Raw genomic sequence first — 27,342 nt, 5'->3', positions numbered from 1 at the left:
CGTCTCCCGCGCATAGGCCAACTCGCGCGGGCCGACGGAGGCCCTTCGGCGCCGGTTGGCGTGGCGACAAGCCCCTTCCCCACTGGCTGGCGGGGCGCAAACCACTCTGGGGCAGGCCTAGCTCCTGAAGGTGCGGAATGGCGGCCCGACGCCGAAGTGGTTCACACCACTCCTCAGCGCCGGGTCCCCCTGCCACGCCGGGCAGGGGAGAATCCCACCCCAGATAGCTTTAAAATTATACCCCAAAGTAAAATAGTATCTTTAGTTACTTCGGAGAAAAAGATTTGAGTAAATTGGAATAAACCGAATTGGAATTTCTAACTTGGTAGAAAATGATACAGATGTCCTAAAATCCAATTGGAAAACATTACCTAATCATCCCAGAGTCCATAAGCTGGATGCACTTCTTGATAACAGCCACATTGTAGTCAGCATTTTTCATATTCCAGGTTAAGTTCAGCGCTACAGTGAAATGCCCTAAATCCAGAATTCTTCGCAGCTCCTGTGAAAATGTAGACTTATATTACTATATTGAAAGGTTTGTTTATGCATATTGCAAGTAGTTTATTAATAGAAGATCACAAATTTCCAAACCTACATGATAGTCTAGGACCAAGCGTACATAAAAAATCTCTACCATGCCACCGTATAAAATATTTACAGAAGTACAGAAGATTGGTTAATTAATAGAAAGCAAAGAGTGGGGATTAATGGGTGTTTCTCTGGTTGGCAATCAGTAGCTAGTGGTGTCCCTCAGGGATCCGTGTTGGGCCCACAATTGTTCACAATTTACATAGATGATTTGGAGTTGGGGACCAAGGGCAATGTGTCCAAGTTTGCAGATGACACTAAGATGAGTGGTAAAGCGAAAAGTGCAGAGGATACTGGAAGTCTGCAGAGGGATTTGGATAGGTTAAGTGAATGGGCTAGGGTCTGGCAGATGGAATACAATGTTGACAAATGTGAGGTTATCCATTTTGGTAGGAATAACAGCAAACGGGATTATTATTTAAACGATAAAATATTAAAGCAGGCCGCTGTGCAGAGAGACTTGGGTGTGCTAGTGCATGAGTCACAGAAGGTTGGTTTACAGGTGCAACAGGTGATTAAGAAGGCAAATGGAATTTTGTCCTTCATTGCCAGAGGGATGGAGTTTAAGACTAGGGAGGTTATGTTGCAATTGTATAAGGTGTTAGTGAGGCCACACCTGGAGTATTGTGTTCAGTTTTGGTCTCCTTACTTGAGAAAGGACGTACTGGCACTGGAGGGTGTGCAGAGGAGATTCACTAGGTTAATCCCAGAGCTGAAGGGGTTGGATTATGAGGAGAGGTTGAGTAGACTGGGACTGTACTCATTGGAATTTAGAAGGATGAGGGGGGATCTTATAGAAACATTTAAAATTATGAAGGGAATAGATAGGATGCGGGCAGGTTGTTTCCACTGGCGGGTGAAAGCAGAATTAGGGGACATAGCCTCAAAATAAGGGGAAGTAGATTTAGGACTGAGTTTAGGAGTAACTTCTTCACCCAAAGGGTTGTGAATCTATGGAATTCCTTGCCCAGTGAAGCAGTTGAGGCTCCTTCATTACATGTTTTTAAGGTAAAGATAGATAGTTTTTTGAATAATAAAGGAATTAAGGGTTATGGTGTTCGGGCCGGAAAGTGGAGCTGAGTCCACAAAAGATCAGCCATGATCTCATTGAATGGCGGAGCAGACTCGAGGGGCCAGGTGGCCTACTCCTGCTCCTAGTTCTTATGTTCTAAGTGTTCTGCTCACATACAAGTGCTCAAATATGATCTCTTTGGATGTTCTCTTGGGCTCATCACACGGAATTATTCTTTCAAAAAATAAATTCAGATGCCTGCTTGTGGCATCCAAGGTAGCATGTGAGGGCCAGTTTAGCTCAGTGGGCTAGACAGCTGGTTTGTAATGCAGAACAAGGCCAGCAGCACAGGTTCGATTCCCATACTTGCTTACCTGAACATGTGCCGGAATGTGGCATCTAGGAGCTTTTCACAGTGACTTCATACTTGTGACAATAAAAGCTTATTATTATTAATAATACTGTCTATTCAATATTGAGTTAGGTGAGCTACAAGTGGCCTGTTGGCCTACTTAGATGGGGATGGGGATTGGGGGGGTGGGGGGGGGGGGGGGTACGTGTTGGTTGAGAGTTGATGAGAGATAGCTCTGCCACAACCTAAACATGTATATCTACAAGGAGATGCACGCTCTAGCCACAGATGAAAGGAAACAGTTCAACTAAGAAATGCTGGCAGCAATTTGAGTGCGCATTAAAGTTTCTAATGCTGTCTTGAAGGCCCTGATGCAGATAATGCACAGGAAGAGGGACATACTTTTCCCCTAAGGAGGCAGAAAGCCTGCTAAGCCACACTAAGAAGAGCAATGCCAGTAGTTTAGTTCCAAGGTGTACATACAATGTGAAAAAAGTTCAATGACCTCGTGGGAGTTATCAATTGTAAAAATACTGCTCCCTTACTCTCTGCTCACACATTGACTCTCACTACTCAGAATGCTTCTCTCATCCACTTTACTCCTCAACAATCACTACACCACCTCATCATTCAACTTACATACATATGTTTCTGCAACTCACATCTTTTACACAAAATACATCTTCTCTAAACACCCACAAGACCAGCACCGAAACTCAAGTTTCCTGGTCACACTTAGTGCCAGACATCACACTATCAACAAAGAAGAACAAGCCGGCTTCCCACCCACTTTCGCCATCAAAGCAAGATCATTGGCCATTATGAGCAGAAACAGAATCATGACTATGGCAATTGGTAAGGCTAGAGATGTGGTACAGGATTTTTTCACAAATCCTCTTTTTCCCTTATATCTATCTCATTCTACACACTCTGCTTGCTACTGTCAAAATGAACTTGCATATTTTTAAGACAGAGATAAGTAGATCCTTGTTGGGCAAGGGAATCAAACCATAACAGGAGTAGATGGGAATATGGAATTCAAAAATTCAACCATGATCTTATTGAATGGCGCAGCAGACTCAAGGGACTGATTGGTCAATTGCTGCTCCTATTTCCTATGTTTGTAACTGCAAAACACAATTATCAGATCTGTCAAAATGAACTGCCAAAATGAACGGTCATGCCATCAAGGTGTTTAAAACTCCTGCCTTTTAAATAATTGAAAAAAATGTCTGGATGGTTTGAATTAAATCATTGCTTACTATTTTACTATATCTGTGACATAAGCCTGAGGGCTAACATTACTGGATAGTGCTGCATGCCTGATTTCATAACTTTCCATTAACACAGCAGAGTACCTTCGATTCAGTTTTATTGATAGCTCGTAATGGTTATATACTCTTTGAAGTCGGACTATGAATTGAAATGTTTGTTTAACAAGGGGTTAAGCACTTCAAGTAATTGGTTGTTTTTATGAGGATCCAGTTGAAAGAAGTGTATCGCTAGAAAAAAACCCATATCAAAGTTTTTTTCTTGTACAGTTTACATGGCTTCCAGAGTCCAGGATCAAAGTCCAATAAATTACTGCTTCATGGACGTCTGTGGGCTGAAAACTGATGTTAGGTAATTCACTTTTCCAGTGGAGTTGACGTTATATGATAAGATAGATGAACAGATATGAATCAGTCTTATGGGCGATGGTACAGAATTTCCAGAATTTGTTAGATAGCGACAGATGTTCAACCTGGGCAAAACTTCGTTTCTGTTAGGCTGCCAGGTAGATGGCAAACAACAGAGCGAGCTTTGCCTTTCACAAGCCAGAGGCTATGTCACATGACTCCCACCTCTCCACATCATGTTTGAAAGAGGATTTAGATCCCTCGCCTAGGTCCCTGAGATAGCAAAATATTTCAACCATCAGGAATTGAACGGAAGGATGAGGGCTCTCATTAATTTTATTTTCAGTTTTTAAAATTTCTGAAATAGCCATAGGGGTATCTATATATATATATTATATATTGTAAAACTCTACAGTGGGAGGTCTTAGTCCCTCACAATTAATACACAGGGCTCTGTTATTGGAACAAAAAGGATATGTACATACACTGCACCTGTTTCAACTGAACAAATTAGATGATAGCCATTCTTTGAGACAATGCCACAACCAGTCTGTTTGCCAGGTTTTAATTGAAATAAAGCTTGACAGTTTCTACTGGTGCATTCTCCATGGTATCTGCCTCTACCAATAGCGTCTGCTTGTCATCCAATCAGCATTCTCTTCTCATCAAATATAAATTGTTGTTCCCTTTAGATTTAGTATCCTTGCAAATCTCCTGATGAGTTCAAGAGGAACAGCTACGGCAGCATCTTTTTCTCAGCGACATTCAAGTTCTGAATGTAAATGTATTTCCAGGGTATTTAATGAATGAGTTTTTAAAAAATAAACTCTGCTCCACCCCACAAAACATGCTGCAATGATCCATCAGGATACAGCACAACCAAATACATTGTCCTCACTAGAAGATAAGCAGCTTCTTCCACCTCCCAAGTTATGGCACTGGGATTGCACTTTATAAGGGTACCAGGATAGGAAAACTACCACACAAGACAGGCACTAAGGAGGGGTTCCAAAAGAATAATTCTTAATCGATTATGTTCAAAGTTGGATAAAATGGAATTTAATTGATCAATTTGATTTGATTTTGGATTTGGTGATTGTTTACATTTATAGTGAAGAAATGACAAGACCCATTATGTTGGATTGAAAAAAGGCATTGGATAGTAGTAGTAAGGATGGCGGTAACAATTTTGGGAGTATTGAGGATAGGAGAGAAGGTTTAGGTGAAACTCTCTTGACAACGAGGGGTATTAATGCCCCATCTGCTCTTGATCCTCATCCTCTTTATTTCTGCTGTACCTCTTGTTGCCCAGGTGGTGCTCAGGGTTGGACCTCATTGTTGCAAGCATATGAGCACAAATCTGGCGAACAGCTTGAGGGTACAGCGCATAGGTCTTCCAGAACAGGCTGCAAAAGCATTTGTTTGCTTGTCTCCTGTGACAATTCTCATTACAGAGCAACTCTATAGCTGTTCCCTTGAGCCTGATCTTGAGCCATGTCCAGAGAGGATAGTGTGCCATAATGTAATTGATGGCCAAAACCAGGGTTTCTCAAATTGGGTTCCCCCTCCGACAGTTAACATTTTAAAAAAGCTGTCCGTCCAGTTTGAACATTCAAAGGTATTTTTTTCACGTTGTTGACTACTGATAGACGTACAAGGCGGCCTGATGGAACAAGCTGCAAGTACCAGAAAAGTGAATTTAAACTCACAAAGAGCGGAGGTGACCGGATAGTGGAGCAAAGTAGGTCGGATCCACCAGAGTGAGAGGCCAGGGCCGTGGAGACAGAGAGATTGGGGTTGCAGGCCCAGGGTGGAGAGGGTCCAAGGCTGCGGGGGATGGCGGGGAGCCGAGAGATGCCAAAGATCTAAGGGACAGCGGCCAAAGCTGAGAAAGGCCAGGGCCCTGGGGACCAGATACAAGCCAACACAGAGGCAGGGGTCATATGGGCCATAGGAGCCGAGAGGGACCATGGCCGTGGGGGCCCAAGAGTCTGAGTGTGAGAGGTGAGTGTATGTATAAGAGGGGTGTGTGTTAGAGGTAAATGTGTGTGAGATGTGTTATACTCCTTGGGCGGAATTCTCCGCAAGGCCTGACGCCGTCGTGAAACCCGGAGAGGTTCACGACGGCGTCGGAGGCCGCTCCTTGCCCCCTATTCTCCCCCCCCCCCCCCCCAGGAGGGCCATGCCGTAAATCTCGGCCACGGAGCCTTGTCGCTGGCATCAAGGCGCGGTGGCCGAGAATGACGCGCATGCGCGGTTGCCGTCTTCCTCTCCGCTGCCCCGCAAGACATGGCGGCTTGATCTTGCGGGGCGGCGGAGGGGAAAGGGTGCATCCCTTTGAGACGCAGGCCCGACGATCGGTGGGCACCAATCGCAGGCCAGTCCCCTCCCGAGCACGGTCGTGGTGCTCACTCCCCTCTCCGCTCCCCACAAGCCACAAAACAGCTTTTGCCGCCATGTTCATGCCGGCAGCGACCAGGTGTGGTTGCCGCCGGCGTGAACCAGTCGGGAACAGCAGGCCGCTCGGCCCATCCGGGTTGGAGAATCGCGGGTCGCCGTGAAAAACGGCGGCCCGCGATTCTCTGAGCGGCGTGTCGGAGCAGAGAATCGCGCCCCTAGCCTTTTCTTCCAAGTTAGCCAGATATGTAGAGTTGACAAGAATATAAAAATAAGGGCCAGGATTCATCCTTCTGGGGATTAAGTCCCCATACCGGTGGGCAAACCGGCGCCAACCACTCCGGCGTCAACAGCCCCTGAAAGTACGGAATTCTCCGCACCTTCGGGGGCTAGGTGGACGCCAGAGGGGTTGGTGCTGCTCCAGTCGGCTCCGAAGGGACGGCGTGATCTCGCATATGCGCGGAATGGCCGGCGTGTTCCCACTCATGCGCAGACTGGCCGGCGTATTTTCGCGCATGCGCGGGGGGGGGGGGGGGGGGGTTCTCGTCCCAGCGCCAGCTCCCGGGCGGAGCCCTACAGGGTTCCAAAAGAAGTCCCCCCACAGAGCATGCCCGCCCGCAGATCGGTAGGCCCCGATCACAGGCCACGCCACCGTGGGGGCCCCAATACTCACCTGCCAGGTCCTGCTGTGCGTGAGGTGAGTAATTCACCCTGGCGGGACTGGACAAAAATGGATGGCCAGTAGGCCAATCGGGGCCGGAGAATTCCTGGAGAATCCCGCCACTGCCCGAAAAACGGCGCCGGACAATAGGGCAGCCGGCGTCAGGCTGGGATTCGCACCTCCCCCCGGGGATTCTCCGACCCGGCGGGGGCTTGGAGAATCCCGGCCACAAAGTTTAAATCCAAACAAATTTATTTTACACTACTAAACTTGATTAGGTTTGCACACTTTACTCAGGAAGATAATGAACTAATAATACTGAATCTGTAATACAGTAATCAATATTCACTAACTATTAAACTATTCTAGAACTCAACCTCGTGCTAGATCTCTACAATGAAATCTCCTTCTGCTTTCTCTCTGTCTCTTCATCAGCTTCTCATCATCTTATCCCAGAATTCCTAGAGATGCTGCCTCATATACAATAACTTAGTAATGCCATCTAGTGTTGAGTTACACATAGTTTCTGATGTTAGCCCTTTACTACACACGCACTATACATATCATTACATCCCCTTTTTTCAGACATTTCTTGTCTACATAACTAAAGAAAATATATAACATTAGTACAGAATACACTGATATGTATACTAAGTTAACAAGTGAGTAAGAAATAAATTATTCAAACAGTTTTTCAAACAGGGATGGTGCAGGAGGGAGGGTTTTGGTTTCCTGGATAATTGGGGCTCATTCTGGGGTAGGTGGGACCTCTACAAACAGGATGGTCTTCACCTGAACCAGAGGGGTACCAATATCCTGGGGGGGAGATTTGCTAGTGCTCTTCGGGGGGGGTTTAAACTAATTCAACAGGGGGATGGGAACCTAAATTGTAGTCCCAGTGTACAGGATGTTGAGAGTAGTGAGGTCAGGGATAGGGTTAAAAGTTCGAAAGAGGGCACCGGCAAGCAGGACGCTGGTTTGAAGTGTGTCTACTTCAACGCCAGGAGCATCCGGAATAAGGTGGGTGAGCTTGCAGCATGGGTTGGTACCTGGGATCTCGATGTTGTGGCGATTTCGGAGACATGGGTAAAGCAGGGACAGGAATGGTTGTTGCAGGTTCCAGGACTTAGATGTTTCTGTAAGAACAGAGAAGATGGTAAAAGAGGGGGGGGGTGTGGCATTGTTAATCAAGGAAAGTATTACGGCGGCAGAAAGGACGCTTGAGGACTCGTCTACTGAGGCAGTATGGGCCGAGGTTAGGAACAGTAGAGGAGAGGTCACCCTGTTGGGAGTTGTCTATAGACCTCCGAATAGTTCCAGAGATGTAGATGAAAGGATTGCAAAGATAATTATTGACAGGAGCGAGAGTAACAGGGTAGTTGTTATGGGGGACTTTAACTTTCCAAATATTGACTGGAAATACTATAGTTCGAGTACTATAAATGGGTCAGTTTTTGTGCAGTGTGTGCAGGAGGGTTTTCTGACACAGTATGTAGACAGGCCAACAAGGGGCGAGGCCACATTGGATTTGGTACTGGGTAATGAACCCGGCCAGGTGTTAGATTTAGATGTAGGTGAGCACTTTGGTGATAGTGATCACAACTCGGTTATGTTTACTTTAGCAATGGGCAGGGATAGGTATATACCGCAAGGCAAGAATTATAGGTGGGGGAAAGGCAATTATGATGCTATTCGGCAAGATTTAGGATGTACAGGATGGGGAAGGAAACTGCAGGGAATGGGTACAATAGAAATGTGGAACTTTTTCAAGGAACAGCTACTGCCTGTCCTTGATAAGTATGTACCTGTCAGGCAGGGAGGAAGTTGTCGAGCAAGGGAACCGTGGTTTAGTAAGGAAGTTGAAGCACTTGTCAAGAGGAAGAAGAAGGCTTATGTTAGGGTAAGACATGAAGGCTCAGTTAGGGCACTTGAGAGTTACAAGTTAGCCAGGAAGGACCTAAAGGGAGAGTTAAGAAGAGCGAGGAGAGGACACGAAAAGTCGTTGGCGGATGGGATCAAGGAAAACCCTAAGGCTTTCTATAGGTATATCAGGAACAAAAGAATAACTAGAGTAAGATTAGGGCCAATCAAGGATAGTAGTGGAAAGTTGTGTGTGGAATCAGAGGAGATAGGGGAAGCATTAAATGGATATTTTTCGTCAGTGTTTACACTGGAGAAAGACAATGTTGTCGAGGAGAACACTTAGGTTCAGTCGACCAGGCTAGATGGAATTGAGGTTCAAAAGGAGGAGGTGTTAGCAATTTTAGAAAATGTCAAAATAGATAAGTCCCCTGGGCCAGATGGGATTTATCCTAGGATTCTCTGGGAAGCCAGGGAGGAGATTGCAGAGCCTTTGTCCTTGATCTTTATGTCGTCTTTGTCAACAGGAATAGTGCCGGAAGACTGGAGGATTGCAAATGTTGTCCCCCTTGTTCAAGAAGGGGAGTAGAGACAACCCTGGTAATTATAGACCTGTGAGCCTTACTTCGGTTGTGGGTAAAATGTTGGAAAAGGTTATAAGAGATAGGGTTTATAATCATCTTGAAAAGAACAAGTTGATTAGCGATACTCAACACGGTTTTGTGAAGGGTAGGTCATGTCTCACAAACCTTATTGAGTTTTTTGAGAAGGTGACCAAACAGGTGGATCAGGGTAAAGCTGTTGATGTGGTGTATATGGATTCAGTAAGGCGTTTGATAAGGTTCCCTACGGTAGGCTATTGCAGAAAATAAGGAAGTATGGAATTGAAGGTGATTTAGCGGTTTGGATCAGTAATTGGCTAGCTGAAAGAAGACAGAGGGTGGTGGTTGATGGCAAATGTTCATCCTGGAGTTCAGTTACTAGTGGTGTACCGCAAGGATCTGTTTTGGGGCCACTGCTGTTTGTCATTTTTATAAATGACCTGGAAGAGGGTGTAGAAGGATGGGTTAGTAAATTTGCAGATGACACGAAGGTCGGTGGAGTTGTGGATAGTGCTGAAGGATGTTATAGGATACAGAGGGACATAGATAAGCTGCAGAGCTGGGCTGAGAGGTGGCAGATGGAGTTTAATGCGGAAAAGTGTGAGGTGGTTCACTTTGGAAGGAGTAACAGGAATGCAGAGTACTGGGCTAATGGCAAGATTCTTGGTAGTGTAGATGAACAGAGAGATCTCGGCATCCAGGTACATAAATCCCTGAAAGTTGCCACCCAGGTTAATAGGGCTGTTAAGAAGGCATATGGTGTGCTAGCCTTTATAAGCAGGGGGATTGAGTTTCGGAACCACAAGGTCATGCTGCAGCTGTACATAACTCTGGTGCGGCCACACCTGGAGTACTGTGTGCAGTTCTGGTCACCACATTATAGGAAGGATGTGGAAGCTTTGGAAAGGGTTCAGAGGAGATTTACTAGGATGTTGCCTGGTATGGAGGGAAGGTCTTACGAGGAAAGGCTCAGGGAATTGAGGTTGTTTTCGTTAGAGAGGAGAAGGCTGAGAGGTGACTTAATAGAGACATATAAGATAGTCAGAGGGTTAGATAGGGTGGACAGTGAGAGTCTTTTTCCTCGGATGGTGATGACCAACACGAGGGGACATAGCTTTAAATTGAGGGGTGATAGATATAGGACAGATGTCAGAGGCAGTTTCTTTACTCAGAGAGTAGTAGGGGTGTGGAACGCCCTGCCTGCAATAGTAGTAGACTCGCCAACTTTAAGGGCATTTAAGTGGTCACTGGATAGACATATGGATGAAAATGGAATAGTGTAGGTCAGATAGGCCTCAGATGGTTTCACAGGTCGGCGCAACATCGAGGGCCGAAGGGCCCGTACTGCGCTGTAGTGTTCTATGTTCTAGTTAATGTGTGTTTTTTCACAAGTTAAGTTGGTTTCTTTCTTATTCTGGATGATCTCCTCAATCCAGTAAGAGGAATGGTAAAAGTCTTGACCATCTTCTGGAAGTCATCTTAGGACTTTGACAAGGTTGTGAAAGGTCATGAGTGTTTATCAAGTTCATGGAAGCTCCTGTGTCCAACTTGAAGATGATTTCGGAACCATTTACTGGATTCGGTGTTAATAGATTGTACTATTTGAGGATTAGAAGTATCATTTGCAATAGCATCGTACTTCTCAATAATTCCTACAAAGGAATCTTCTAAGCTATAAACATCAAGATCATTATCAGTGTTATCAATCTTAGAGGTTTCTGCAGTTGTGTCAACACTTCTTATATTCATATGTGTCTTCTGTAGATTTGAAGAGTTAAATTGTGTTCCTTTATCATAGAACCTACAATGCAGAAAGAGGCCATTTGGCCCATCACGTCTGCACCGGCCCTTGGAAAGAGCACCCTACCCAAACCCACACCTCCACCCTTTCCCCGTAATTCAGTAACCCCACCTAACCCTTTTGGACACTAAGGACAATTTAGCATGGCCAATCCACCTAACCTGCACATCTTTGGGCTGTGGAGGAAACCGGAGCACCCAGAGGAATCCCACGCAGACATGTGGAGAACATGCAGACTCCGGACAGACTGTGACCCAAGCCGTGAATCGAACCTAGAACCCTGAAGCTGTGAAACAACGGTGCTAACATGCTGCCCACATGGTAGCACAGTGAAGTTCTGCAGTGCACAGCAAAGTGATTGAGTTTGCAACATTTTCAGCAAGTTTTTCCAAGTGCTGGGCATTTTTGTACGTGGGTGGGTGTTTCCACAGCGTCCGCACGTCATGATGTAAATTTTGTCACATGCAAATTGTCATTGCGCACAGGCAAAACAGTCTTCTTCTATCTTGCGTTGTTTGGCGAAGTACACGTGTGGGCGAGGAATGCACGTGCGCAATATGGCTGCCATCCGAAACGCACATTTTTCTGAACTGCGCCACAGATTCGAATGTAGTCGGTCTCGAGGCTCGTTATCGCACCCTTTTCTTTTTCAGAATCTCAAGAGCATTGACTTTTAGACAATTCATTCACTCAACACATTTCAATAGCATCTTATAACTTCAGATCTTTTCACTTTAAAACACATGCTCTGAGCTTTTCATCTATGATCCCCAAAACAATTTGATCTCTGATCATAAGAGTCTGATAATATGGAGAAGTTACAGGTTTGAGCTTTGAGTTTTAAATCTGTCATGAAGCAATCAAGAGATTCCCAATCTTTTTGCATTCTGTCTAAAAGATAAATCTTTCATGTTTCATTTGAGTCTTGCAATGCAGATCAAATTTTTCAATGACAAATTATATTTAGTTTTATCTTCTTCCGTTTAGAATTCAAAGGAGTTATACAGTTCAATAGCCTGTGGCGCAGCCATTGTTAAGAATAATGCTAATTTTTTATTATCACTGGCATTGTCTAAATCAGATGCAGAAAGGTATAGCTGAAATTGCTGCTTAAATACTTTCACGTTTACAGCAAGTTTACCATAAATTCTGAGCTGTTGTAGAGATTGCACTTTCTTCAAGAGTTTGGAACTTGTCTGTATATTGAAGTAGCAGGTCTGGAAGCAGTCTGATCTTCGAAGTCTGAGTCACGTGCTAGTTTTTTTTCAATAATATAACTAATCTATCTGAATTACTTTCGCAAATCTGGTACCATGTTATATTCCTTGCCTTTTCCTCCAAAATAGCCAGATATGTAGTGTTAACAAAAAATACAAAAATAAGAGGTTTAAATCAAAAAATTTATTTTACACTACTAAACTTGATTAGGTTTGCACACTTCACAAAGTAACAGATAATAAACTAATAATACGGAATCTGTAGTACAGAAATCAATATTCTCTCTATTAAACCACACTGTAACTCAACCTTGTGCTATATCTCTACAATGAAATCTCCCTCTGCTTTCTGTCTCCTCACCAGCTTCACATCATCTTCTCCAAGAATTCCTAGAGATGCTTCTTTATATACAATAACTCAGTAACGCCATCTAGTGTTGAGTTATAGTTTCTGATGTTAACCCTTTACTGCACTTGTACTATAAATATCATTAAATACGCAAGACTAGACAGAATTTTATGTGCACCGTGCATCCGAGCAGAATCACGTTAAGTAGCATGTGATGGTGTCAGATGGGCTTCCTGATGACATTCAGTCAGTGGTAGGTATGGATCAGCAGCCAGCCCGTCAACAACATTGCAGCTGGGTGAGGGGATTATCTTTCAATTGGCCAGTGTACTAATTAACCTGTGCAATTATATGGTCATTGCACAGGCAACAAGGGCAGGCGGATCAACCATTTTTACACTTCTTTTCAATTAATAATGGGATAAAAGAGGACAGGAGTAAAGGATTGCTGAGAAGTTATGAGTTTTGGAGAGTGAGGTGATGACTTTGAGTATTGAGATCGTTTTATCCTGCGTAGGATTCATAGTGTGGAGCTTACAGGACATTGCTATCTTCTTGTAGCAGAGATTTGGGTCCCACTGTTACCCTGTGCGCACGGGTCTGCCCCATCTGTAAACCTGCAGTTGAGCATAGTATACTCAGCAGGGAGCACTTCCTCTTCTGAGGAGGACAGGGAACAAAGAGAGAGAGGAGGCCTAGTAGTCCCAGGGGTCACCCTTGGGCAGGAGTGCTGGAACAGGTTAATCAGGTCTACAAGGAAAGGCAAGGACATCCCCGCAGAAGATGCCATACCCAGCTGCCAAGGTGGTCGGGCTGCAATGAAACTATCTAGACAGGACTGGGAAATGCGACCGCTTCTGGTTCCACCCGCCAAGCATGCACGTCGAGTGTTAAATTCTACTGAATGAGAATCCAGATCTACAGCAGCACTCACAGTATCAAATGAATTTGTGAGCAAAAGATCATTATCACTCAGGTTCATAGAATCGCTGCAGTGCAGGAGGCCATTCAGCCCGTCGAGTCTGCACCACCCCTCTCAAAGTACACCCTTCCTAGGCTCACAACCCACCCTATCCTCGTAATAACCCCATCTAATCTTTTGAACACTAAGGGGTAATTTATCATGGCCAATCCACTTAACCTGCACATCTTTGGACTGTGGGAAGAAATCGGAGCACCTGGAGGAAACCCACTCAGAAACGGGGAGAAAATCCAAATTTCACACAGTCAGTGACCCAAGGTGGGAATTGAACCCGGGTCCCTGGTACTATAAGACAGCAGTGCTAACCACTGTGCCACCATGCCTCCCATTAAAAATAACAAAAATACTTGTAAGTATTTAATTAAGAGAACTTGTTAATAATAATCAATAAAAGTATACATATAAGAAATACCAAACAAATTTAAAGAAGTTTTTTCTATCTTTGTACCAATTACAAAGCAGAACGGTAGCATTGTGGGGCAGCACAGTAGCATTGTGGATAGCACAATCACTTCACAGCTCCAGGGTCCCAGGTTCGATTCCGGCTTGGGCCACTGTCTGTGTGGAGTCTGCACATCCTCCCCGTGTGTGCGTGGGTTTCCTCCGGGTGCTACGGTTTTCTCCCAGTCCAAAGATGTGCAGGTTAGGTGGATCGGCCATGATAAATTGCCCTTAGTGTCCAAAATTGCCCTTAGTGTTGGGTGGGGTTACTGGGTTATGGGGATAGGGTAGAGGTGTTAACCTTGGGTAGGGTGCTCTTTCCAGGAGCCGGTGCAGATTCGATGGGCCGAATGGCCTCCTTCTGCACTGTAAATTCTATGATCTAAATAATAATACTCATTTTATTGTGGTTTAACTCTTAGACCAGAATTGTGCGCAATATTTCAAGAGCAGCCTTACTAATGTTCTATGCAACTGTAGCATGACTTCCCAGTCATGACAACTCAGTTGTAGGTTGAAAGCGCGAAATTCTTAGGGCGCGATTCTCCGCTCCCCACGAGGCGTGGGAGGATCGCAGGAAGGCCCCCCCCCGTGGCTCGGAAGAATCGGCGCTCGCCGTTTTTCTCGGATGGGCCGAGCGTACTGCCGTTCGCGACCGTTTCACAACGGCGGCAACCACACCTGGTCGCTACCGTCGTGAAGCGGGTGAGATATGCCCGTTTGGGGCTTGTGGGGGGGAGTACAGGGGAAAGAGCACCACGACTGTGCTCGGGAAGGGACAGGCCCGCGATCGGTGCCCACCGATCGTCGGGCCGGCGTCTCAATCGGACGCACTATTTCCCCTCCGCCACCCCGCAAGATCAAGCCGCCACATCTTGTGGGGCGGCTGAGGGGAAAGATGGCCACCGCGCATGCGCGGGTTCGAGCAATCAGCGTCGGGACGTCAGACGCACATGCGTGGGTTGGAGCAGGCCAACCTGCGCATGCGCGGCTGACGACATTAGGCGTGCAGGCCGTGTCATTCTCGGCGCGACGCCCCCGCGGCCGAGATTTACGGAGCGCCGCTCCTAGCCCCGCCGGGAGGGGAGAATAGGGGGCAATGAGCGGCCTCCGAGGCCATCGTGAAACTCGGCCGAGTTCATGACGGCCCTCCCGATCTTTCCGGGAGCTGAGAATTCCACCCTTAATGTTTGATAAAAATTCTATGGTGGCAATAGGGAGCAAAGCAGGCAAACAAGGAAGATAGAGTACCTAGTGGTGTGGTGTAATTACAATTATCTCTCCCTCAATATCAGCAAAACTAAGGAACTGGTCATTGAGTTCAGGATGCAAAGTATCATGTGCACCCTTGACTGCATCAATGGTGCCACGGTGGAGATGGTTGACAGCTTGAAATTCATAAACACAGCCCAATCCATCACGCGAAACCGCCTCCCATCCATTGACTCAGCCGACACCTCCCGCTGCTTTGGGAAAGTGGGCAGCATATTCAAAGACCCCTCCCACCCGGGTTGTTCTCTCTTTCAACCTCTTCCAATTGGCAGGAGATACAAAAGTCTGAGAACGTGTTGTCCATTCTCTGGTATGATGCTCACGTTTTGACTGCAGCAGCTGATACAGTTCAATGACATCCTCCTGGATGAAGCATTAATGCCTCATTAATTACTGTAAGAAGTCTTCCAACACTAGGTTAAAGTCCAACAGGTATATTTGTAATCACTACCTTTTGTAGCGCAGCTCCTTCATCAGGTGAGTGAGCACCTACTAAAGGAGGCTGCGCTCCGAAAGCTAGTGATTCTAAATAAACCTGTTGGACTTTAACCTGGTGTTGCAAGACTTCTTACTGTGCACACCCCAGTCCAACGCCGACATCTCCACATCATCATTAATTACTCACAGTGAAACTGAAGTAAAAGTGCTATACCCACACCCATGTTCTCCTTTACAGTGCCTCCTCTATCTTGTTGCAACCACTACTGCTCTTTTCTGCTTCCCTTTAACCTCAAAACCTGAAGGATGCCCTACCATATCTGCCTTAACTTCAGTCAAATTGCAGTTTAAACTGTAAATAACAGTGCAACACTGGCAAAATATTTTGTCCAGCAGTGAAAGCCAGCTTTCCAGAGTCAAAGAACAAACAAAGGTCACCCAGACATTAACCAGAAACGAACCTCTAAGAACTTCATGATCTATTAAAATAATTCTGGAGTCCACCTCTAATTTGTATTAAAGCTTAGCACTGAATATTTCGACCATTCTGTCCAACATAGATCAGGCAGTTGTTCCTCCAACATCATGAGTTCCTGGGCAAGTTTAGAAAGCAGTGCACCAAAATTGAAAAAGATAATCCCAACAAGCACCAAATTCTTATTATTCAGTATTTTCCACTGTTGTGTTTTGGAAGCCAGCAGGCGGCACACTTGAAATGACCTGGTACTTCTTGCCCGCCATATCGGGATTACCCCTTTAAAAACTTACCTTGAAGAGTGACATCACAGCAAAGCAGTGACCCGATTGGCTGGTAAGGAAAGTGCTCCAATTAGCAGTAGCTGGGAGAAAATTAACTCTTCGTGTGTTGGTAAGTATTGTAATTGGTAAGTAAAATCCTTTTTCCTTTCACTTATTCATTATTTGATATTATATTTGTAATCAGTTAAGGTAAAGTATAAAAATGGTAGGAGATCCCAGACCCGTGTTCTGCTCCTCGTGCTCAATGTGGGAGTTCAGGGACGCGGCCGATGGCCCTGACATGTGTCTTCAGCCAATCAGCTGAGAGGCACATGAATTACCGGGCCAATGGGCAGCGAGTCCTCTGCACCAATAGCAGCTCACTTCTAAGGTACCGTAATACCCCTAGTCATACTACCACATTCACCCCTTGTTGAAAAAGAAGCGGGGGGGGGGGACGGGACGCGGGCATGAGGTGGGTGGTGTCCCTTGAGTACGTGAGACTGGTAGTATGACTAGAGATGTTTAGGTCATAACATCGCATCGATGGCTGCCCCCTGACCCGTAACTTATGTGCAAAAGTAAAAACAACACCTATGTACAGTGTACACAATTGGGGGGGGGGAGGGGGGGGGGGGGGTGTGAACAGGTAAAGAATGAAAGAAAATCACAAGAGCCCATCCACAGGCAGAAGTCCACCAGTAGGTCACATCGATTCAATCAGTCGAATGGGCGCCTTCGATGTCCTGCTTGACCTGCGCAGCGGTGCCACGACGTCGGAGCAGTGGTCGTCCGTGACTCCGGAGCAACGATCTTGTTTCTGTGTCCGTACCCCTGGTTGGAGCTAGCGGGGGCCAGGCCGGGGGAGGGGGTCCCTGTCCGCTGAGCTGTGGGTGCGTCGGTGCTGGGGGCAGTGGGGGTCAGGGGGGTGGGGGGCTGGTGCTGGGGGGTGTGGTCGAGATCCGGCGGGTGCCAGGTCCCTGAGGGAAACCGTGTCCTGTCGTCCGTCGGGATACTCCACATACGCGTATTGCGGATTCGCGTGGAGTAGCTGGACTCTTTCGATCAACGGGTCCGACTTGTGCACCCACACATGTTTCCGGAGCAGAATGGGCCCGGGGGTAGCCAGCCAGGTCGGGGGCGGAGTCCCTGAAGAAGACTTCCTGGGAAAAATAAGACGTTCGTGAGACGTTTGGTTAGTGGCGGTACAGAGAAGTGACCGGATTGAGTGGAGGGCGTCTGGGAAGACCTCTTGCCAGTGGGAGACTGGGCGATTTCTGGACCGTAGGGCCAGCAGGACGGTCTTCCAGACTGTACCATTCTCCCTCTCGACCTGTCCATTACACCGGGGGTTGTAATTGGTCGTCCTGCTGGAGGCGATGCCCCTGCTAAGCAGGATTTGACGCAGCTCGTCACTCATAAATGAGGACCCCCGATCGCAATGAATGTATGCGGAGTAACCGAACAGGCAGAAGATGGTGTGCAGGGCTTTGATAATGGTGGTTGTAGTCATGCCGGGCAGGGGATGGCGAAAGGGAAACGAGAGTGCTCGTCAATCACGTTGAGGAAGTACATGTTGCGGTTGTAGGAGTAGAGGGGACATTTGAAGTCCATGCTGAGATGTTCAAAGGGGCGGGAAGCCTTTATCAGATGCGCTCATTCAGGGCGGTAGAAGTGCGGCTTGCACTCCGCGCAGATGTGGCATTCCCTGGTCACTGTCCTGACCTCCTCGATGTAATAGGGCAGGTTGTGGGTCTTTATGAAATGGAAAAAGCGGGTGACCCCCGGGTGGCAGAGGTCCGCGTGGAGGGTTCGGAGGCGGTCCACTTGGCACAGGTGCCGCAGGACAGGGCATCGGGAGGCTCGTTTAGCTTCCCAGGACAATACAAGATGTCATAGTTGTACGTGGACAACTCGATCCTCCACCGCAAGATCTTATCGTTCTTTATCTTGCCCCTCTATGCATTATCAAACATGAAAGCCACTGATCGTTGGTCTGTGAGGAGGGTAAACCTCCTGCCAGCCAGATAGTGCCTCCAATGTCACACAGCTTCAACTATGGCCTGTGCTTCCTTCTCGACCGAGGAATGGCGGATTTCGGAAGCGTGGAGGGTACGGGAGACGAAGGCCACGGGTCTGCCCGTTTGATTGTGGGCGGCCGCCAGAGCAACATCAGACGTGTCGCTCTCGACTTGAAAGGGGAGGGACTCGTCGATAGCGTGCATCGTGGCCTTTGCAATGTCTGCTTTGATGCGGCTAAATGCCAAGCGGGCCTCCATCGACAGGGGAAATGTGGTGGACTGGATGAGTGGGCGGGCTTTGTCGGCATAATTGGGGACCCACTGGGCGTAATATGAAAAGAAGCCTAAACAGCGCTCGAGGGCTTTGAGGGAGTGGGAGCTCCATCAGGGGACGCATGCGCTCGGGGTCGGAGCCTATCACTCCATTACGCACTACGTAGCCGAGGATGGCTAGACGGTCGGTGCTAAACACGCACTTATCCTTATTGTAGGTCAGGTTGAGTTTTGCGGTACGGAGGAATTTGCGGAGGTTGGTGTCGTGGTCCTGCTGGTCATGGCCGCAAATGGTGACATTGTCGCGATACGGGAAGGTTACTCGTAAGCCGTGTTAGTCGACCATTCAGTCTATCTCCCTTTGGAAGACCGAGGCCCCGTTTGTGACACCGAAAGGAACCCTTAAAAAGTGGTAGAGTCGCCCACCCGCTTCGAACACAGTGTACTTTCGGTCACTCGCGCGGATGGGGAGCTGATGGTAGGTGGACTTAAGGTCCACCGTGGAAAAAATCTTGTACTGCGCAATCCTGCGCAAGACCAGGTCGGAGATACATGGGCGAGGATACGCGTCCAGCTGCTTGAACCTGTTGATGATTTGACTGTAGTCTATGACCATCCAATTTTTCTCCCCGGTCTTAACCACCAGCACTTGTGCTCGCCAGGGGCTGTTGCTAGCCTCGCTAACCCCTTCCTTCAGAAGCCTTTGGACTTCGGACTTGATGAAGGTCCGGTCCTGGGCACTGTACCGTCTGCTCCTGGTGGCGACGGGTTTGCAATCCGGGGTGAGGTTTGCAACAAGGATGGGGGATCGACCTTGAGGGACGTGAGGCTGCAGACAGTAAGGGGGGGGGGCATAGGGCCGCCGAATTTGAACGTTAAACTCTGGAGGTTGCACTGGAAAACTAACCCCAGGAGTACTGCCGCACAGAGGTGGGGAAGGACGAAGAGCTTATAGTTTTTAAACTTCCTCCCCTGGACCGTGAGGTCCGCTATGCAGACGCTATGTGGACCAAGTGCGAACCAGAGGCCAGAGCGATTTTTTGTTTTACCGGGTAAACGGGAAGTGCGCAGCGTCTTACCGTGGTGGGGTGGACGAAACTTTCCATGCTCCCGGAGGCCAGCAGGCAGCTCGTCTCGTGGCCGCTGAGAAGGATCTTTGTGGTCATCGTGGACAGCGTGTGGGGCCGTGACTGGTCCAATGTTACTGAGGCGAGTCGTGGCAGGGGCTCCGAGTCGTCATCCAGCAGCAAGTGGTCACTTGCAGGGTCCTCGGTGCCGATCCAAGATGGCGGCGCCCATGGTGGGGGGTGAACAAAATGGCGCGCCCAGAGCTCGCACATGGAGTCGGGGGCCCAAAATGGCGGCGCCCAGGAATCACTCGTGGCGGTGGGGGCAGCGAGGTCCGCATGCCGCAAGGAGCGCGGGGGAGGGGACCCACGGTCGCTGCTCGGGACTGCAGCTGCCGCCTTTGACTGGCAAACGGCCACAAAATGGCCCTTTTTGCCGCAGATTTTACAGGTTGCGGTGCGGGCCGGGCAGCGCTGGCGGGGGTGCTTGGCCTGGCCGCAAAAGTAGCAGCGGGGCCCCGTGGGTTTATCGGGACGCCCTGCGGCGCAGGCCTGAGGGCGTTCCGAGTCTGCGGAGGTGAGGGGGGGTCGCGTTCCATGCTGCCCAGGGGGCCGCCGCGTGGTCGGGAGCGTACGCGCGGGCGTTACGATTAGCGACATCTAGAGAGGAGGCGAGGGCCCGTGCCTCGGTGAGACTTAAAGTTTCTTTCTCTAAGAGTCTCTGGCGGATCTGGGAAGATTGAATACCCGCAACAAAAGCGTCTCTCATTAAAAGTTTGGTGTGTTCGGCCGCAGAAACTTGTGGGCAGGCGCAGTTTCTCCCCAGAACAAGGAGGGTCTGGTAGAATTCGTCTAAAGACTCACCAGGGAATTGCTGTCTCGTGGCCAGCAAGTGCCGTGCGTAGACCTGGTTCACCGGCCGAATGAAATGTCCCTTAAGCAAGTCCATGGCTGCGTCATAGTCTGTTGTGTCCTCTATGAGAGTATACACGGCGGTGGCATAGCACAAGTGGAGGATATGCAGTTTTTGTTCCCTCGTTGGGCGGTTTTCGGCTGTGCTCAAGTAACTATTGAAACACGCCAGCCAGTGTTTAAATGCTGCTGTTGCATTTGCTGCGTGCGGGCTGAGTCGAAGGCACTCTGGCTTGATACGAAGCTACATCCTTTTAAACTTGTGCATTAAATTGATGCACCATCAATTGGACACGAGACGAAGATGAGATCCAAACGATAGGCTTTAATGCACAAGATGTGTGCCCGGCAGCAGACGTACAGAAGAATGGCTGACTGCCAGGAAGCACGGGTTCTTATATCCCGCCTTGTAGGCGGGGCTATCTACCTCTCAGCCAATCGGCTGAGAGGCACATGACTTACCCGGGCCAATGGGCAGCGAGTCCTCTGCACTAATAGCAGCTCACTTCTAAGGTACCGTAATACCCCTAGTCATACTCCCACAATAACGCAGCCCTCTACACCTTGCAAAGTCCTCCTTACTAACATCTGGGGGCTTGTGCCAAAATTAGGAGGGCTATCTGATAGACTAGTCAAGCAACAGCCTGATATAGTCATACTCACGGCATCATACCTTTACAGATAATGTCCCAGACACTACCATCACTAATCCGGGGTATATATTTTCTCACCACAGGTCAGATCCAGCAGAGATGCGGTGGCATACAGTCAGAAGAGAGTCCTTAACATCAACTTTGGACCTCCAACGCCACCACCCAATCACTGTGGTCGGAAACCTCCTCACGGATCTGCGACCCGTCTCTCCAAGCACTTCCCGACTCTCTCCATCAATTCTTTCAAGGGTGCTATCGCTCCCTCGATGGCCTTCAACCGATCTTCCTGCATCTCTTTTTGCGGCTAGCAGAACTCCTCGCTGATGAATGCTATCAGCTGCTCCATCTGGGGTTTTCCAGCTTGCAACAAACCTTCTCCCTCCACCATCTTTCCAATTGTTGCTGCAAATCAGCTCTCCTCGTTCCTTGGCCAGGTATTTAACTTTCTTCTGCTGGGTCTGATAATCAGCAGACATTCCACTCCTGGGGGGGAACTTCTCCTCCACACCTCCAGCTACACTTTCCTGTCAAAACTCCCCGCTCTCAATGTCTTTGAGCCGGAGCTGCCCTGTGAGCAACCACTCACTCCATGGCTGCCACCAGAAGTCCGGCTGATATCAGATTGACCGCCTCTATATCTCTTCGAATTTTAATTTCCAATTTTTACACTGTCCCACAGTTAAAGTTACTTCTAATTATGTTAGTGCAATGTGAAGGTGCTTCAACTAAAAATTGATGGTGGGATCATGATTGAATGCATCTATAAGTTAGCATGAATTTTCGAATGCAATTCACAAATGTAGAATATTCAGTGTAAGGGGTGGTCAATGGGATTTAAAATATTTTGGCAAATCAAGTAGGTCTGTAACTAAGAAATCAAAATTAATGGGGAAAATGGTATGATGAATGTACAGTGGTAATATATACACAGCAGAAGGGGCAAAATAGTTGGGTACATCCCTATTTCAGGGCATTTCAACCAGCATCATCCAATTGTGTGATACTTTGTTCAAAACACAACCTTCCAAGTTACAAGAAGATTATTTAAAATTGGAGTTATGGTTCACTATGAAGCAGATTGCCCTACTTGAATTAAGTTCTGCAAGCACAAACTATCCTGTGGTATTATACCTCTAAGGTCACTCTGTATGTGAGCATAAGAGTATTAATAAGTGGTATGCACAAGGCAGTCCTCAGTTCAGCAGAGACTTCAGGGTGAGTGCAACAAAATTTTGCCACAATGCTTTGCTGTTTCTAATGTAATGTTCACCACTCTGCTGGGGCAGATCGGTTTCAACTTCCATCTTCATGCTGAGCTGGTCTTCAAGGACAGCGCTGCCCTGCTGGACCCTTGGGCTCTCCTGTGTCACAAAGTCCGATCAGTACTGCACCTGGGCTTGGCGAGAACAGGGTTCTCCTTGCCCCCGGTGCCACACACCAGTGTCTATCTGTACAGGGCTGTGCGGACTCATAAAGCCACTGCAACAAAGGCCTCAAGTTCAACTGCTTGCTTGTGCACAATTAATGAGTTTCCAAATGCAGAATTTGGCATGGGATCTTGCTATACTGGTCATAAGCACAAGCACTGCTGGAACCGGCCACCACAGTACTTAATCTCAAAATGGGAGAATTCCACCCGAAGGCAGTGTTGGGCTCTGGGATTCTGCAATTCTGTACCTAAATCTCTGAGTCATCTGCAATGCGATGTTCAATTTGGAGCATCATATTCACAAGGATATTAATAAGGGTGTTCATAGTGGGGAAGTATCAACATTCTGTTTTTATTTATTCGAAGAGAGGTCCAAGTCTTCGAAGAATTTAAAGGCATGGCTAATTTAAATTTAATCAAGTTATTCCAATTCAGCAATGACTGGTGGTTAAATGGGTAGTAAATTACTAAACACCAAGCTATTGCAAAATTAAAGGGTCAATTTTCTGATTTGCGCTAGTGTGGAGTTCTTTACTGGCTCTGAAATTGACACAAGATTACAAAAGTAACTCCTTAGATTACTCCATGGTATAAAGCCCCCATGATTATGTACACAAGTCTCCCTCTGAAACTGGTATCTTGGAAGTACATGAGTGTTGGTAGCATACAGGCAGAGATGAATGGTGATAATTTGACCACAATTTGTAAATATCAACAAGACCTCTGCCTATTTCCAAGAGGAAATCCAGCCACCAAATCAAGGTAGACCTGAAAATTGGAATTGATGGACTACCAACCGCAATTTTGTGGGTCAATCATCAATATGGTTACAACAGTGCTACCACACAATTTTCAGGCACAAATGGGGTGGGAAGGAAAGAAAATTACCCCAATGAAAAATACAATTGGTCTAAGTGTTAGAAAAGAGAGAAAAAACAAAATTAGTCTGTTTGTGCAGCCCCATTGCTGTCCAGTGAGGATAAGATTAGTCTCAGCTCTGAGGCTTTGCTCCAATCCCATCCTATCCTGGTTCCGTTCCCACTTTTAAGAATAGCTATTTAGGTGCTGCTGCCATTTGTGGAAATTTATCTCAACATGATTCACTACATTCAGGAGAGGGGAAGAAATAAAATACTGTTCCTGAAACAAGAAGCTCTTCAAAAGGGCAAGGATCATTTCATTTTATTTCCAAACACAATTACCTCAGAGTTCATTCCACGCTTTCTTTTCACTTCAGATGGAATGCAATCAACAAGGAGGTCACGAGGATACTAAACATTCAAAAGTAATAAGACTTTTTAATTACAATGAGGAGACGGTTGAGAAAACCTGATACAGTAAAGATCTTTAGTCACATAATGAGTTATTGTAATGGTTATGTTTCCACTGACTCTCTTATCACAAATTCTTCTAGTTATTTCTAGAATTTTGCCTCAGCAGTTAAACTTGGAAAAGTTCAAATGTTAACCAACGTCTCTTGAATATTGGTCTATCCAGTTTGTTAAATATTGTTCAGCACGTCTGTAATTATGAGTGTAAAATAATTAGAATTACAGGTCAAAGAACAGAGATCCCTACTTTACATTTTAATTTTAAATTAATTCAACCTCAGAATTGTTCTTAAAAAAATGCAAGTCATTTTCAATTTGACAATCTTCGCAGAACTTCTTCCTGAGGGCCATCCCACTCACTGTTACCTCAAGGCAGTGGGTTAGCAAGAGGTATCTCCCAAATAAAGTTTAACAAGAAATCACACATTTCAATTCAGTCACACCTTAATTTAAAAGTTGTTTTATTTTCATTGAATGTTCATGATACGGAATTCCTTTAAACAGACCGTCAGATACACCATTTAATCATTTTTCTTTTCAAAAACACTATCAGGACTGCTCAGCTTGACTCTGTTATTTCTATAAGCCCAGGTAACTAAGGCTTTGCATGCGTCAATTCACATACCGTCGCAACCGGTCCACATCAGATGCTATTTCCCTGGCCCTACACTCATCCCTAGAGCATCTCGAAAACAAGGACTCCTACATCAGACTCCTATTTATTGACTACAGCTCCGCCTTCAACACCATAATCCCAGCCAAGCTCATATCAAAGCTCCAAAACCTAGGACTTGGCTCTCCACTCTGCAACTGGATCCTTGACTTTCTGACCAACAGACCACAGTCAGTAAGAATGAACACCAACACCTCCACAATAGTCCTCAATACCGGTGCCCCGCAAGGCTGCGTACTTAGCCCCCTACTCTACTCCCTGTACGCACACGACTGCATGGCAAAACTTGGTTCCAACTGCAGCTACAAATTTGCTGACGATACGACCATAGTGGGCCGGATCTCGAATAACGACGAGTCCGAATACAGGAGGGAGATAGAGAACCTAGTGGAGTGGTGTAACGACAAAAATCTCTCCCTCAATGCCAGCAAAACTAAAGAGCTGGTCATCGACTTCAGGAAGCAAAGTACTGTACACACCCCTGTCAGCATCAACGGAGCCGAGGTAGAGATGGTGAGCAGTTTCAAATTCCTAGGGGTGCACATCACCAAAAATCTATCCTGGTCCACTCACGTCGACGCTATCAGCAAGAAAGCACAACAGCGCCTATACTTCCTCAGGAAACTAAGGAAATTCGGCATGTCCACATTAACCCTTACCAACTTTTACAGATGCACAATAGAAAGCATCCTATCGGGCTGCATCACAGCCTGGTATGGCAACTGCTCGGCCCAGGACCGCAAGGAACTTCAGAGAGTCGTGAATACTGCCCAGTCCATCACACGAACCTGCCTCCCATCCATTGATTCCATCTACACCTCCCGCTGCCGGGGGAAAGCAGGCAGCATAATCAAGGATCCCTCCCACCCGGCTTACTCACTTTTCCAACTTCTTCCATCGGGCAAGAGATTCAGAAGTCTGAGAACACGCACGAACAGACTCAAAAACAGCTTCTTCCCCACTGTCACCAGACTCCTAAATGACCCTCTTATGGACTGACCTCATTTAACACTACACCCACGTATGCTTCATCCGATGCCAATGCTTATGTAGTTACATTGTATATATTGTGTTGCCCTATTATGTATTCTCATGTATTTTCTTATATTTTCTTGAATTCTGTTTAATTCCCTTTTCTTCCCATGTACTGAATGATCTGTTGAGCTGCTTGCAGAAAAATACTTTTCACTGTACCTCGGTATACGTGACAATAAACAAATCCAATCCAATCCAATCTCTACTTGAATTTTTTTGAAAAGGTCACTAATAACAGGGTGGCACGGTAGCACAGTGGTTGGCACTGTTGCTTCACAGATCCAGGGTCCCAGGTTCGATTCCCAGCTTGGGTCACTGTCTGTGCGGAGCCTGCACGTTCTCCCCGTGTCCTACGTGGGTTTCCTCAAGGTGCTCCGGTCTCATCCCACAGTCCAAAGATGTGCAGGTTAGGTGGATTGGCCATGCTAAATTGTCCTTAGTGTCCAAAAAGGTTAGGTGGGGTTACTGGGTTATGGGGATAGGGTGGAGGTGTGGGCTTAAGTAGGGTGCTCTTTCCAAGGGCCAGTACAGACTCGATGAGCCAAATGGTCTCCTTCTGCACTAAGTTCTAAGATTCTATGGTAGATTGGGCAGCACGGTGGCACAGTGGTTACCACTGCTGCCGCACAGCCCGAGGGACCCGAGTTCAATTCCGGCCTCGGGTGACTGAGTGGAGTTTGCACTTCTCCCCAGCTCTGCGTCGGTTTCCTCCGGGTGCTCCAGTTTCATCCCACAGTCCAAAGATGTGCAGGATAGGAGGAATTGGCCATGCTAATTTACCCCTTAGTGTCCAAAAGATGAATTGGGTTTACTGGGTTATGGGGACAGCGTGGAGGTGTGGGCTCAAGTAGGATGCTCTTTCCAAGGGCCTGTGCAGACTCGATGGCCCAATAGCTTCCTTCTACACTGTAGGGATTCTATAAAACTTATGATTGTTGTCATATGGAGTTCCAGCAGGCACAGAGGGCTGTAGAGGAGCAGAGAGATTATGGAGTACAAATATGCAAACATCAATGGTCAATAGACAGGCATAAAAGGCAATCAAAAATGAGTGGAATGTTGGCCTTTATCTCTAGGGGAGTAGAATTAAAAGGAAAATAAATATGCATCAGTTGGAACTTTTGATATATTCTAATGGAGTATTGTGTTCAGTTTTGAAAATTGAACTTAAGACAGGTGTGGAGCTCAGATTCACCAGAATGATACAGGAACGGGGCAATATGGTGCCATTGGTGTTGGGGGGGTTGCTCCTGGGATTTGGGGGGGGGGGGGGGGGGGGCGGTGAGGGGCTCAGCACCCATGGGTCCTACAGGCCACCCTCCAGATTGTTTATACCCATAACATGGGCAGCTTCAGCTGCTGCCTGTCTGTCTGTCCCACCAAACATCCCCAGGGCAGAGTTCTGTCCATGGTGAGATGGTGCAGGTCACTTTAACTCTCTCTGACTATGAGCAGCCTCTGGCTGCAAAGCTAAAGGCTATTGCCAATCGAGAATTGGAATTGTTAGTTGTATGTGCACTTCACAGCTCTCGAGTGGAATCTTTTTCAAAAATATTCTGTTGGAGGTCTAGTCAAATATATATATATATATATATATATATATATTATATATAACA

At 47.0% G+C, this 27,342-nt stretch overlaps 1 protein-coding gene across 2 annotated transcripts in view; it reads right to left on the bottom strand.

Moving 5' to 3' along the window:
- The window catches only part of LOC119958485, a 705,387-nt gene that overhangs the window by 655,713 nt on the left and 22,332 nt on the right, over positions 1–27,342 (bottom strand). Inside the window, exons 3-4 of one of the 2 annotated variants that reach the window (XM_038787045.1) lie at positions 23,890–23,958; positions 372–502 (exon numbers count right to left, since the gene is read on the bottom strand). In XM_038787045.1, the coding sequence (XP_038642973.1) occupies positions 372–502; positions 23,890–23,958 (200 nt within the window). The remainder of the gene's footprint in view (positions 1–371; positions 503–23,889; positions 23,959–27,342) is intronic. The other variant, XM_038787049.1, reaches the window with a different exon arrangement.

This window comes from Scyliorhinus canicula, chromosome 2 (genome assembly GCF_902713615.1).
Source record: "Scyliorhinus canicula chromosome 2, sScyCan1.1, whole genome shotgun sequence".
Taxonomy (NCBI): domain Eukaryota; kingdom Metazoa; phylum Chordata; class Chondrichthyes; order Carcharhiniformes; family Scyliorhinidae; genus Scyliorhinus; species Scyliorhinus canicula.
The sequence above is the reverse complement of the archived record's forward strand: the minus strand, read 5'-3'. Positions and strand labels throughout refer to the sequence as shown.